This window comes from Pecten maximus, chromosome 8 (assembly GCF_902652985.1).
Source record: "Pecten maximus chromosome 8, xPecMax1.1, whole genome shotgun sequence".
NCBI lineage: Eukaryota > Metazoa > Mollusca > Bivalvia > Pectinida > Pectinidae > Pecten > Pecten maximus.
In genome coordinates, this window is record NC_047022.1 from 10868185 (window position 1) to 10884066 (window position 15882).

At 34.2% G+C, this 15882-nt stretch overlaps 1 protein-coding gene and 1 long non-coding RNA gene across 2 annotated transcripts; one reads left to right on the forward strand and one right to left on the reverse strand.

The window, feature by feature from the left end:
* Positions 1–978: 978 nt before the first annotated feature.
* On the forward strand, positions 979–5341 carry LOC117332657. The gene is made up of 5 exons (XR_004533767.1): positions 979–1256; positions 1966–2174; positions 3260–3420; positions 3977–4281; positions 4545–5341. It is a non-coding gene; the product is annotated as an uncharacterized LOC117332657 (long non-coding RNA).
* LOC117332656 lies at positions 1491–5837 on the reverse strand. The gene is made up of 9 exons (XM_033891646.1): positions 5716–5837; positions 5031–5280; positions 4552–4776; positions 3957–4287; positions 3585–3729; positions 3209–3410; positions 2935–3020; positions 2579–2653; positions 1491–2450 (listed from the first exon to the last, which is right to left on the reverse strand). The coding sequence occupies exons 1-9, from the start codon at positions 5767–5769 to the stop codon at positions 1962–1964; spliced, it is 1857 nt and encodes a 618-aa protein (XP_033747537.1). The 5' UTR covers positions 5770–5837; the 3' UTR covers positions 1491–1961.
* Positions 5838–15882: the final 10045 nt, after the last annotated feature.

Consider the following 15882-nt stretch of genomic DNA (forward strand, 5'->3'; position numbering starts at 1 on the left):
ATGTTGAATAATTTTCTATAATACCATTTATAATAAGTTGAAATGAATTTTAAATCAAAATATTACAAAAAAAATAACATAACATGTTTTCACACCAAAATTAACTTAATTTAACTTAATTCGACATGATAATTGACAATATTTTAGCATAAATTTGTCAGAACAGCTTTCTCGCACATTGTTTTCTTCGGTGTATGCGAGCGAAAGGTTTAAATATGTTGGTATGGTATTTGAGGCAAAGATATTTGAAAATTCACAAATTTTCGTGTGTGCAGGTGACATTTCGAAGAATATTTTGCAAAATTGTGAGAGCTGAATTCTGGTAACACTGATATTGTCAAATAATTTTCTATAATGCCTTTTCTAATAAGTTGAAATGAACTTGGGGTCAAGATATTAAAAAAAGCTACTGTACATAACATGTTTTCCCACCCAAAATTAACTTAATTTAACTTAATCAGATAATGCAATCATAATAATTGACAATATCTTAGCATAAATTTGTCAGAACAGCTTTTTTGTATTTTACTTCTCTTCGGTGTATGCAAGCGAATGATTTAAATATGTTGTATGGTATTTGAAACAATGAATTTGAAAATTAACTATATATATTAATTTTGTTTATTTACATTTACATGTATGCAAAAGATGATATGATTTAACCTGTCCAGAGGCATAGTCTCAATCAAGGGCATGTTACAGACTTTGATTTTGAGTTACAAGCATTTGAATATAATAGATCAGAATACTATTTCATTAAACATTTCAAAAATGAACTAATTGAAAAAAAAGTTGCTGATAATATGAGGTGAACCAAATAATTCAAATAGTTTGAACTGGCCTTTCAAATTGTAAAATGCTACACAGGCTGACATTATTCAATATTTTATTCAGAAATCTATTCCAAATCTTGAAATTTTCATTTTTAATCTATTGATATGATGTAGGCCTACTGCAGTATTGTACTGTAGTGTAACGTGACGATACCCAAATTGGAACACTTTTTATAGAAAATCGTATAAAAAATATTACCACGTGTTTGAATGAAGCATTTTTTCTAGATATTTCACAAATAGGAACCTTGACCTTCCGTTTCATGTTTTGGCCATACGTCAGCAGCGCGTGTATCTATAAATAGACCGCAGCGTGTTGAGTCAGTTTCAGCAAGGCGTTTCAACAGGTGCGAGTACCCAAAATGGAACACTCCGACATTTCGGTGTATATTTGCCGAAAAAACGATGCGAGTTCAACAGAAGGTAAGTATTCATGAAATACATGGTATGATAACGATTTTGTATTTTTTTCATGTTTATTACTCGGATATTTATATCCATATTTCCAAAATGAATTCACCATCAAAATACGTCTAATCCAAGATGGCGGCATCCATAGTAGTGCGTTCGGGCCGTTTCAGTGGTGTAAAATATGAAACCTTCCATGTGCCGTTTACACACAAGTGCTATTATCGAGAAACAATATGAACAATAATATGATAAATTCATTACTTTTAATAGACACATAAAATCTTAAAATACACTTCTCATGAATTTTCCTGTCACTTATCAGCAGTACACGATGCATTACACACTCTGTTAAGACAAACATTCCATATATATACAGTCAATGAAACACTCACATCAGCACAGTCACACATGCCAATTTTAACTTTAGGTTACTAGACAACACTAAAAAAATCCACTCGCCGTCTCACTCTCATTTGCAAAAGTTTGCAAAACGTTCCATTGCTTAAAAAAAATTAAGAAAGAATTTCTCGGTTTACATTAACTCCCATCAAACCACACACGCACTGTTATTTAACCATAAAAAAACAATAAATTTGTATCATAATATATGATATCAATAATTTATATTTAATATGTGATGTATCAATATTGTCATTTTAAACTTACATTTACAACTTTGTCAGTAACAGTTACATGTTTAACAGAAAGTTTTTTTTTTTAGCATGTTCCACAGTACCATTTGACTCCTGTAGTGGCATTGGATTGCATGCATCTGTGGACCCGTGGTGGAAGGCATGCCTGGTGAAAAGATTTGCAACAATCAAGATTTTCACATGTTGCCCAATATAGCAGTTGATCTTGATCACTGACATCCATAACATGTTCCATGCAAACTTGACATATCATGCTCATCACAGAGTCACTGGAATGGTTTGTTGATAGATAATTTTCCTTCTCCTGAACTTCCTTACATAAATGGCAATGCCATTCAGATTGTTCGAGGATGCTGAGGTCAACATCAGCATGCTGAAGGGTGGGTAGACAATCTCTGTGGTACCATTTGGCACATTCAGAGTTGTCGCACCCAACCCACAGTATGCCATGTTCCTCATCATCCTCGAACCCTCTCAACTGGCAAATACCACAAGTGAATTCCTCAGCAGCGAGGTCGTGGTTGCTTTGAGGAGGTATAGGCTTGGACAAAGTCTAAAATTGTAAAATGAATAATTTGTGAGAATTACAATTACATTAGTTATTAACGCACATACAAACTAACTTAAAACAATACAGAAAATAACCTTTAATATTGATTTGTTTTGTTATATGGATTATACCTTCGGTCTTCTTTTCCGAGGAGGTTTGATAGTTGGCAGGGGCTCATCATTTTCCTCATTTTCATTGCTATTAGTCTGTAAAATAAATTTTGGTAATAATTAAAGTTGATCTTAAAATTAAAAGCAGGAGAAAAAAAATCTATTGAATGATTTTTGGTATAAATACTTGTTTGAATTTAGAACATGATATTTTTTTTTAACATTAAGAAAAAGCATAATTACTGATGAACAAATATTTTTTACATATAACTGGCCCATTCTGCCATGTCATGCTCATGAAATTATTTACCTTGTTTAATAAATTCCATATGATATAGCCACTCATGCAAGATCATGTATATATACATTAGCCTTACCGATGGAGATTTTGTGTTGTCTTTACTTGGTTTTTTCCGTTTTTTTTGTTGCTCTTTCTCGGCGAGTTGCTTGTAGATTTCATCACCTTTGTATAAATATGAAGTTAACATATTTTCCAATATGACAATAAAAAAATAGTGAAATACTGTCATATCTTCTTAAGCAAGTAAATGAACAAATATTATATACAGTTAATGGTTGAATAAAATTATTTTGATGTTCGTAGGTTTTATTAAACACATATTTTATCATGAATTATTTAAGGAATTTAACCTGTTATCACTCTTGACTTTGTTACTATCCTTGTTTTCTTTTTTTTGGCAGGTTCAGCAATTGGGACCAAGATGCTGGCAAGGTCAGAGGGAATTAGACCTCCAGTGACGAGAGGATGACCATGCACAAATTGACCACAGGCCTCGCATAATGGGTCGACCGGATCTGCATTTCCACAGTTGTCTCCTCCTGGACCGGGTACCTATTTATAGGTATAGTATATACGTATAAACGTATATGTAGCATTCTGTATGACATTGTTTGTGAACATGTGCAGAGGAGAAAATGAAAGCATGGAAAATATATATTCAGGCCATGTTTCGTTTGACAAAACTTTTTCATTACTGAATCGATAACAATGAATGAAATGAAGTACCTGAAATACAGGATTGTATGGTGCAAGTTTTGTTTTGTCTATTGCGTCCGGGTTGAATGGAACCATTCCACATTTTCTGAAGCTGTTTTTTATATTGTGCACACTGCACGCTTTATCGATAGCAGCCTTTAATAGTTGAGCAAGTCTGGAATATAAATTCTGCTTTTAAATTTTTTTTATTCAGATATGATTTTTCAGGTACATAATATTATATTAATGATATTGTCAAAGAACTGCTTTAAAATAAATGTGATTTGATGTAATTTATATTTAACTAATTTAAAAAGTCACTGTTGAAAAGTTGAATTCAATATGATAAATTTCCAATATTTTCTTTTTGTATTGATCTAGTTTTGTTCAAGCTATTTTTACCTATTTTTTCCAATCACCAGGGATGAGTTTGCATATCCTAGACTGACTGAAAATTCACAGACAGCCTTCTTGATGGGACGAAAGAGGCCAACATCAAGAGGTTGCAAAATATGCGTGGTGTGAGGGGGCAAACACAATAGCTCTATGTGGTTTTCCCTTGCCAGTTTTATCGTCTCAATTGACAGATGGGACTCATGGTTGTCCATGGTGAGAATTAGAGGACGAGCTTTAGGGGCATACACAAGGAAGACATTCTCAAACCATCTTTGAAATAGATCTGTATCTATGTATCCATTTGGAGAAGTGGCAAAGAGCCAGTTTCCAGGTATGCCTAAAGCATCAGAAAAAAAAGTTTTCTTTTATTTCCACATTTTTCTCATACTTCGAGGTATTTGAATTCTATTCAAATCTTTTTAACTTTGAATTCAAGTGGAAATTAATTAAATAGGAAATTCCTGTTTTGTTATTATAAAAATATTTATGGACATATATAATTGCTGTAAAACATGACATGTTAGAATAATTTGATGTTATTTTGCTGTAAAACATGACATGTTAGAATAATTATATGTTATATTTTCTTTGCAGTACATACCATCCCTATATGCGCCACTCGGAAAACTCTTTTCATAAATCAAGAAAGTGGGCAACACCTGTCCACTGGCGGATACACACACTGCAGCTGTTGAATGTGTTGTCAATGATGTTTGTCTAGTAAATGTGTTACCATTTCCAGTACAAACTTTGTCCTGGGCAATTATCCCTTTACCAAAGCCAGTTTCGTCAAAGTTGAAAATCTGCTCTGGTTTATTCAGGAGTCCTGAATGGAAAGATTACACACCGTATTTGAAATAGAAATGGTGACTGATGGACTGATTGACTATCACCTATGCAGAAATTTAAAGATTTTTAACTTCATGACTTAGTTCCTTTTACAATGACTTGTATTAATTTACTTTAAAAACATTTGACTCACAACATAAGATATAAACCTACAGCATATGAAAATTGCCTTACAATTTATTATTTACTGGACTTAAAATTAGACCATTCAAATGTACAAACATAACTAACCATGTTTTTCCATAGTGTTATGGAGGAGATCAAAATATTGCTTCATGACAGTTTTATTTGCCATCCGAACCCTCCCACCATCAATTGTTTGGGGTTTCCTCATCTTTAAATCTGGGTGACGTTTCAGAAAGCCTCTGAACCATTTATTGCTTGGTCCATTTTCCCCAATGGTTGATGTCCTTCCACTTTTTTTTACAATGCCCCGTACAAATGTCTTTATCATTTTGGTAGTCAACGGCATGGAATGTTCCTGTGATGATCAGTTTATAAATTGATATAATCCTCAAACAAAATAAAATGTGTTAATTGATTAGGTAATGTTTGATAATATTTCACCGCAATACTTGTAGCTCTCCAGACTAGCAGGAACGTCATATGTTGTCTTAAGTGCTTTAAGAGTTATGTCAATAATGATTTCATGGTATATTTATGTAACCGGGTAAATACTAGCCGCAATATACCACTGGTCAAGAAAGATCATCTCTTCAGCTTGATCGGTTGAGTGTAATACTAGTAAGCCGGATGTCCCGGGTTCGATAACTAGCAGAGGCAGTGATTTGAATTTAATTATAATCATGCTCTCTGTTCTATTTACTGAAATTAATATTCTGTATGGATGTTGCAGCAAAAATACATTCTGAATGGAACAAATTTGATTTGTGAATGTTTCATAAGACAGCCATACCTGGGAGTATTTAATGTATGTCACAAGTGCCATTTCCTCGTTGGTAGTCAACATGCGAATGGGATGTCCCGTTAACTGTTCTCTTGCATGCCGCCATAATGTTGTATGTGTAACTCCATGTAAACCAGCCGCCTTTCGGAAACCTAATCCTTTTTTATTTTCTTTTAGGGCATTTTCCAGGGCTTCAGTATTGTAATTTTTGTATTTCACTGCAATCCATGATAATCATAATTTAACTGATATTATAATATGAATAAATTGGCTTGCTTAATGAGGCATTGTGAGGTTGATATTTGTGCTTTTAATCTGGAATTTAAGTTGTTGTATAATACATTTAGTCATTTGTTTGAAAGAAGACTTCTATAGGCTAAGTCTGTTGTCCAATCCTTTAGCAGATTTTGTTGGTTTTTTGTGAATAAAGTGTTGAAATGAAAATAATTTTGTTGTTATTTGATGACATTTGTTCAGTATTGATATTTCAATTTATTATAAATTACACTACAAATGAGGCTCAATCTGTATATATTTAGAATTAATATATTCGTTTGTAAAATTAACATGTCATTAAACACATTTTAAACTGTTTAGGCGTAAAATCTCGCTTCACGAGTTTAGTTGTGGTGTAAGGGAAACAACTCCTAATAAATTTAGAAAATCCGGAAATTTTTACCGGGCACTTGCACTTTGACATCGCCTTTGTCATGCGCAATGGCATTATTGATGTTGAATGGCGGCTTACATGAACGTTCTTGGCCTACGCCAGTCAAAACAAGCCTATTTTTGCCAATCTCTTCATGTTTTCAAACATTTTTGCTTGAGGTTTGTATTTTGTGTGTATAATGTTCCGAAAAAACGTATAATGTATTCCGGATACCAAACATTATTTAAGATATTGAATCGTCGCACGGGGTGTGAGTGCACTATAAGAACATTTTCTGCATACTTACCCATTCTGCACGTCTGGATCAGCAATGACAGCTCGAAAGTGAAACCGAAATGCAGTTTAAATGACGTCACGCAATCACAGTAAGAACACATTAACGTAAAAATTCCCGTATTTATTGCACGTTCGTTTTAGAACATTTTTTCAAAAAGTGTTCCATTTTGGGTACTGTTCCAATTTGGGTATCGTCACGTTAGTGAGGAAGTTTCCAGCCCGCAGTGTAGGTGGTTCAATTTAAATAGTTCTACAAAATTAAATGAAATCCAAGTCACATTTAAGTCGCCGTTCTACAAATGCTTGTATTTTTTTATAATGTTCATGGGTAATGCTAGTCTTTCTTGTGAGAGTACGTAGCAATGCAAGACGTGCCCGAGTAAGGCATCCCTTCTCCTCGGGGACTCTAGTAAGTCTACGTCAGTAAATCATCGGTAAAAATCGAGATTTATGTTATTTCTCTTTTCACAAATTAATTCATATATCAGAAAAGTTGCAATGAAATAGCCTTGGGTGTGGTCATTCACGAGATAGTATCCCAGAGAACACGGTTCTGTGTACATTTGTCACTTCAATCTGGAGATTCCCGTTGTTATTTTTAGACGTGAACAATCACATAACGAATCTAGCTACAAACTAATACGGTACACAGACTACCCAAATTAAACAATTAGTTAACTTCGAAGACAAAGTATCACTACATTAAATATCAAATAAACGGGGACTGTTCTCCGTGCATATTTACCGTCGTCTGTTTCATCAAACGTCAACAAACACTTTTACTTACCGTCAGCGTTAGACCTCCGAGGCTTCGGGAATTTGCTTGACATTCTGAACGCTGGGTTGATTTTTCGCATGCATGTTTGTGATCGCGACAAAGTATCTATATCCTGGAGCATTGCCTCTGATGTTGAAAAATAGCAATATATACTGGCAATAACAGTAAAATTCATCTGAACCCAGCTTACCGAGCAGTTCAATCAGGCAGGCGGCTTGCACAACACACTTGGTGACGTCACTGACGTCACATCCGGAATAGACTCGCCTCTGGAATGTGTTCTAGAATGTTCTAGAACATTCCATGACACGTCTGATAAATACGACCCTTTTTCAAAACCCTATTGTGGCCGTTTTATGACAGTTATCGAAAAACCAAAGATACTGTTTTCTTCAGAATTACTTCTCCTTGCTATATTTGGAGGGTCATTTCGTCAGATTTAAGATTAAACTCTCCAGGTCGAGTTATACAGTAACCAACAGTCAAAGTGTCGATTTTGGCCTGTTTGGCCCCAAATATCTCGACAACTAGATTTTTCCCAGATATACCGAATATGTCAGGACGTAGATCACACCGAGTTTTATAAATGTGGAAAGTTTCATTAAAAAATTAAGTAGCGTTTTCTTTGCACCCAAAGCGCAGTAATACGCTGCTAAGTAGCCAAAAGTAGCCGTGTCTACATTCCGTTCCGTAAGGAACGATAACTCTGTTATCGCCTCCTTACTGCACTTCATTCCATACAAGTTTGAATAAATTCAAAAATAAATTTTAAATAAATTTTAAAATTTTAAAATAAATTCAAATAAATCTGTGTTTAACGCTGGCGTTCACTGGTGTGCATTTAACACTGGCGTTGACTGGTGTGAATTTAAAATTTATAAATACATTTAAAATAAATAAAAAAAAAAAAAAAAATCAATTCAAAGAAATCTGGATTTAACACTGGCGTTGACTGGTGTGCATTTAACACTGGTGTTGACCGGTGTCCATTTAATACTGGCGTTGACCGGTGTCCATTTAATACTGGCGTTGACCAGTGTCCATTATCATAATACTGGCGTTGACCAGTGTCCGTTTAACACTGGCGTTGACCAGTGTCCATTTAATACTGGCGTTGACCAATGTCCGTTTAACACTGGCGTTGACCAGTGTCCATTTAACATTGGCGTTGACCGGTGTCCATTAAATACTATAGTTATTACAGTGTGCATTTCCATGTTGTGTGACGTCACAGTGAAACAGGGTGTCCCCACCCGCAGTAGGGGTTCGACTCCCGTCGACGGATGTTTTTTAAATATATTTTTATTGTCTATTTCATTGCTTTGTTTATTCTACATTTCTTGAATATAAAATATATAAAATATAGTAAGAAACGAATAAAATATGTATTTAAATTCATTAATGAAACTCAATGACAGAATTAAACCATAAAATTGAATAAATTTGACTGACAATTAAATCAAATAGAAAACACTATAAAACCTTTCGTGCTTTGATTCCCACCAGGAGTCGAACCTGGGTCTCCTGCAACACAGTAGCAAGTGTGAAACCCCTTCACTATAGGAATGTGTATAGCACTACTTGATTTCAGACTCATTTTTTTTTTTTGAATTTCTTAATACGGCATTTCGAAATATTTCCCCTCTGCTTTTACAAGGGCTTGGGACCTTCTAGCATTATGCTAGGCAGCATTACAAATATTTCTATAACTTTCCATTTAATACTGGCGTTGACCGGTGTCCATTTAACATTGGCGTTGACCAGTGTCCATTTAGTACTGGCGTTAACCAGTGTGCATTTTACACTGATGTAGACATACCAGTGTCAAATGGACACCGGTCAACGCCAGTGTTAAATGGACACTGGTCAACGTCAGTGTTAAATGAATACTGGTCAACACCAGTGTTAAATACAATTTCCGCTATCGTCCCTTACTGCACTTAAGCTGGTTCCGGATTTCAAATTTTCAGATTTTCCGAAAATGTGTTAGTGCGTTGGATTCTGGGTGTAAAAAGGCGGGAATTCTTCCCCAGTGCAGTGTAAAATGTCTGGCTTACTGTCTTTCGATTATACGTACCCGTGTGACCTAAGCGGAAACTGTTGCATCACGGATACGACAGGAAAAAGAACTTAATGTACCATATATGAAGAAACAAGATTAATTATGTCTTTTAGATAGAGATGTTTGTGATAAATATGTAAAAAAAAAAAAAAAAAAAAAAAAAATTGTGGAGAAATGTGTCTTTCGTATTTTCTCTGATATCTCAACATCTTAAGAAATACTGACAGTGACAGTGAAAATACAAGCAGCTCACCGAGCGCTACAAGTTCAATCAGACAAGCGGAACAGACTTGATAACGTCACTCGTGACGTACGTCCGTAATAGACTCTCCGGAATGTGAGCTCGCGGTACATAGTACCCATGTTCAAAACCCTATTGTGGCCGTTCTGTGATAGATATAGAAAAACTAAAGATATCATTTTCTTTGGAATTATATGTACTTGTGATGTGTGAATTTTCAGTATGTTGGCATTATGCGTTAATTCTCAAGACCGAGTTGTGCAGAAACCAGCAGTCAAATAGTCGATTTTGGCGTGTTTGTACCCAAAATATCTCCATAACTAAAATTTCCCCATATATAAGGGAACTGCCAGAACATAGATCACACCGACTTTAGCAAGTGTGGAAAGTTTTATCAAAATGTAATGAGTCGTTTTTCAGTAAGCTCCGGCAAAGTAGTCAGAATTAGCTGCATGTACATTACGTTCCGTCCCCCAATACACTACATTCCACACATACTTGTGACGTCCCTCGTGACGTAACATCCGGAATCCTCCTCTGGTTTCCATGAGACCTCGCCAAAATACAACCCATTTTTAAAGCCCTATTGTGGCCGTTCTATGACAGATATCGAAAAACCAAACACGGCCTTTTCTTCGGAATTACCTCTACTTGCTACATTTGGAGTTTCAGTTCGTCTGCTTTAAGATTGAATTCTCCAGGTTGAGTTATACAGAAACCAGCAGTCAAAGTGTCGATTTTGGCGTGTTTGGCCCCAAATATCTCCATAACTAGATTTTTCCCAGATATACCGAATATTTCAGGACGTAGATCACACCGAGTTTTACAAGTGTGGAAAGTGTCATCAAGAAGTTACGGACAGTTTTCTTTGCCCTCAAATCGCTGATATATGCTGCTAAATAGGCAGAAGTAGCCGTGTATACATTACGTTCCGTAAGGAACGATAACTCCGTTATCGCCTCCTTACTGCACTTCATTCCATATAAAAGAAAACTAGCAAATAAAACAAACATATTTGCAGATAAAGACTTTATGTCTATAAAAACGACAAACGCAAAACGACAAACGAGAAGACATTGTAACAACGTGTCGCTGACTTGTTATCTCAACAAAACAGACCTGAAACGATAACATTGTGTATATACACACATCCAACATGTGTGTAGTGTATTTTAAAAGATCATGTTACTCAATGAAGAGCTAACGCATTGCACATGTTAACTACACAACCGTAAACGGGAAGTAATATCGATTTTATTACAGGTACCGTACTTTGAGGTGATACACACAACAAAGAATTTGTTTACATTAGTCACTTCTAAGGTAAGTGTTACATTGTGTATGTTAAGTATAGATGCCGCTTTGGACATTTATCTGACAATATATCTGTTTTATATTTATGTTTATAACGTGTTAAGTGTAGCTTGTTATATATAAAAAAAGGGAATGTAGATAAACAGGAAGTAAAATACAGACTCGATAGACATAAATGCTCTACCCAAGTGAACTTTCTATGTACGTGTATGTATTTCAGTAGACGCGGATTATAAGTCATACAATGCATTGTAATACAGATACACAACTTAACATGTACAACCAAATAAAAGATATGTGCATGTAAACACCAACTAAGATATATTGCAATAGATGACAGGTAATGCATGCCTTTACAAGACAAAATCAGATAAGAATAGCAATGTTTAAAGATATTACACGGCCGACAGGATATAAACTGCCTGATACAAAACCGCATTAAAACTGCTCTTATACTAACATAAAAATGGATTAAAACATAAAAGAAAGAAAAAGCATTGTCAGACTAGCCGATATTCATAGAAGGTATATTATACACATGTATGTATATATGTTAGTTTAAAATGGTAAGTTAGATATCAAATCAATTCGATTCGGTAGTGAGGTCTAACTGGTTATGTCTGTCTTTCCATGTATATGTTCAACCAGTTCGAATCCCCAAGAGTTACTATTTTTTCTCTATGAGTGTATTTTGTGCTTTTTGCCATTTGATATATCTGGTTTTCTTCCTCTTTTACTTTTCCTGTTATCTTTCACTGCTTTTTCAATGTTACACTCGTTATTACCGTCATCCTTACTGCTCGAGTATTGGTGTAAAAAGCATTAAATTAGATGCTCCAACGACCAAACACTTTTAACTTTTAACTTGTTTATCATCAAATATATGTAAATAAGGTTGATAATATGAGCAACTTCGCATTGTGTAGCCCATATAAATGAACGTACAAACAATGTGCGTATTTAGATTTAAACGGCTTGATCTGTTATCTTTCTTTTTTTGATCTTTTTAACTGTTTGTTAAGGTCGATTCGGTGTTTGACATAAGGACTATGATTAATAAGAATAACATTATTTTATATGATATCATCAGATTCATATCGATATTTTTTTAATAAAGGCCCATCATTAATCGACGTTATCTTCCCAGAGAGCTTTTATATAACAACACCTCCGGTTAAGTCACAAGGTGTGTACATACGTTATGTACTCGATAAACAAAAGCAAAATACATACACACGAAATTGGGATCGTTTTCTTACGTATCTAGCAAAAGAGTCAACGCCACTTGTTGGTGGAAACGGGACATTATACTTTTTTTCGGGGCAGTTAATTATTTTTCCACATCAAATTTCCTGATGTTTATACTATATGTAGAAGGTAGATAACACGCATCCATTAGCGAAACTTCGTAAGTTCAAGAGTTAACGTATACATTACTATAAACAGAAGACAGAGGATGTGACAGCAAACGTCACTTATCTGTCAACAATTCATGTTAAAATTATATTACCAAAATATAAATCAATAAAGATAATAAACAAATTAATATAAAGTCATTCATAACCGAGGAGCTAACACCATGACCCTTTATCTTTGATGTATCCATATGAAATATACGGCGATGCTTCGATTTCGATCAATAGGGTATTATTTCTAAAAAAGGGAAACGGTGCAAAGGATAGATAGGACGACGTTCCAATATCAACTTTGGTATAAAAATAAGCCTTTATAATCTCTAAAATGTATTTAAATTGGTTTCCTATAACCAAACACGCAATAAAGATAACGAGTATAATGCCACAAATGTTCCGCTAAATCACAAAAAAACTGTCTTAGGCTCGTATAAAGCAAGATCTTACAAATTGAGATTATTGGGGCTGACTTCAAACTTAAAACAAAATGTAAAGTTAAGAGTAAACATTGATCAATATTTCCTTTTTAGCTTTACCTGAGAGTTGAACAACAACATTTGAATGATAATGCTCGAAAACATCGTATTGTTAAAACATTACGTTATTTAGGACAATCAAGATTTGTGACCAGTTCAAAACTGTCCTTCATAATACACTTCGTTTCGTGTTGAAAAAGCACACTCATTGGTTCCCTTATCAACGCAAAGAAATGTACTTGCACTTGTTATATCTTAACAAAATATAGGCATATGTGTTCCACTTGTTTACATTGTATTGTGAACTGCGTGTCATATATATTCTTTGGCTAAGATTTCGGGTGAAAATGTTCAAAAAACACTCTGGAAAGTGGCGACTTCTTGATAATTTTTTTAGATGCAATAGAAATATATAGTGATATGACCGTAAAAAGAAGTATTCACAACTTAAAAGTACTTTACACGATGCTGGATACATATCATAAGGTTATTTGTGTAAGGAAGCCTTTACCATATTAGCAAATCGAAAGAAAAAATCATAACATACAATTTGTATAAATAGATCTGATGATATGATGCTTCCATGATAAACAGAGAAAATGCTATTTTAGCGAGATGAAATGTATACGTTGTTTCTTGGGATTTTATTTGTAATTAGTCTGTACTATATTTAAATACTAAGAACAAATATATGTCTTTATAATGAGAGAGACAGCTTCGAAATATTTCGGTTCAATTCCAGTGACATCCTTTAGAACGAATAGTTTAAATCTTACAAAAGCACAAACAAAGCGTATGTGTGACCGTAATTTTATATCTGTACCAGTGTACAAAGACCATGTTTTTCTCATCTGTAATCTGATATGCATTTACATCGCCCTGCGGGGAAGGCATGCCTTTGGTGTTATTACTTTAGTGTCGTACACGAGTGCGTCTCCTTAGCTATGTGTTAATGGTGACAATGATTCCTTGTTGATATACATAGTTTTACTTGCGCAATAATTGCTATCGCCGCAACAAAGCCCTTTACTATAATCATGGGTGAGTGCCTTAATATACGCACACGATTAAATTATACAATGAGGGAGAGGGCCCAGTAAGACACTGATTTGATATACACGTACACCGTTGTCTTTGATATATAATTGCAATAATACGCAATAAAGAAGAGTCATTTTACCACCGATCAATCTCAATCCTAATTTGTTTTTGTTGAATTTTAGATAGTTTTGAAGAAAAAAAAAATGAAAAAACTACAATATTTATTGGGATTGTTCTAATGGATGCAGAGGTGATTCAAAAACAGAATGATACATATATCTATAACAGATAAAACTAAAACACAGTTTTGGCATGTGATTCAACCATCCATTCCCTTTGCACATTGGACATTTTAACCTGCAGTGGTGTTTAATGAACCTTTAAATGATAATGCAATACAATTGCGTCATCAAAAAATTAACAGTTTACCTCAAGTTGAAAAAAGTAATGGTTCTTTGTGTGTAATGATAAGAACTGAGTACCGAGTCTATAGATAAATTCAAACGTTAAGACAGATATAACATATTACAATGGTATAACATTATATAACAAATCAATCGCACAGGATACGAAAGGTGTAGATAAATCAAGTTTACCAACATGACTGTTTTTATTGTGGTCTACTAGATTTATTCTTAAGCCATTTCATTAATAAATGAGCAGCAAAAACAACTCTTGTACGCATAGGTATACTTATATCAATTTGAATGGATATTCACATGTTTCAATATAAAGTATCCATCACCACACATGTATGCCGAACACACTACAACCATATTCTGTGTGCGGAAGGGGAGAGGACTCTTATGTAATTAGAAATTTAAATCTCCTTTCCCGAGCTACGTTCGAATATAAAGTAACGATGAAGATTATATTTTGCATGTGGTCATTGATATTGATCATATTCTTGCTATGAATTGGTAATTATCAGATCATATTAAATGACATTGAAGAACCGCATATGAATTTTTTATCTTAAGATTAGAAAAAAATGTAAATATGATGATAGCGTTATTTATATGCATTATTTTCACTTTCAATTTTAAACAAAGAAAGAATATCGACATAATAGTTAAACAATTAAAGAGGGTCAAATATAATGAAATAAAAAACAAATATGCAAATCAGGCGAGTGCGTCCAGTAAATTTACAAGGAAAAAAGTAAATTCGGTCGGTAGATAATCAGCGTCCATCGTCTAAATCTAGGTGAAATAAATATAATGAAAATGGAACCCACGGACATATCAAGGAGAAATTGGGGTCATGCACATGGATAATGTATCGCCATTTTTTGTCTTTAAAAAAAGGATAATTACAAATATTTACCAAGAAAGATACTTTCGATATGCCAAAAATATATGCGTGCATTTTTAGCTAAACAATCTACTTGTTGATTGAATGGCCAACATAAATGTAATACATGTATTATACCGTTATTTTAATACATGGATCTCAATTTATTTACATGCATTGGTGCAAATTGTAAATACATTGTGATGCAGGTATTTATGTTAACTATTTTGTACGACTTCCACTATGATAGTTTTAGGGTATCGGGCCAAAATTATTTCACCATTGAAACGTTTTTTTTAAGAAGGCCGATGTGGCGGAGCGGTATAGGAACCACGGAACAAAATGATTTCCCATAGACGATAATGTTAACATTTACCACTGTCCTGCTGAAATGGAGTTTTTAAGACTTGTTCACTAGCCACTACAACTTTAGAAACTTCTGTCACCTCAATATCCACTCGGTAGTCCAGGATGCATTCACCTTCCTATCAAATCTTCTGTCCAAACGGGGAAAACCCACACTCTGTTTTTGATTTTGTTCTGTGGTCCCTATAGAATCTTACCTTTTCTGGGATTGGATAGTACACTAGTGTATAATGTCCAAATAAAAAGT

Coding starts and splice junctions, on each gene's coding strand:
- LOC117332656 (XM_033891646.1), bottom strand. CDS start 5,769: ATGTTGACTACCAACGAGGAAATGGCACTTGTGACATACATTAAATAC. Junction 4,777..5,030: donor TAACACTATGGAAAAACATG/GTTAGTTATGTT, acceptor CTTTCCATTCAG/GACTCCTGAATAAACCAGAG. Junction 3,021..3,208: donor AAAGTCAAGAGTGATAACAG/GTTAAATTCCTT, acceptor ATTTATACAAAG/GTGATGAAATCTACAAGCAA.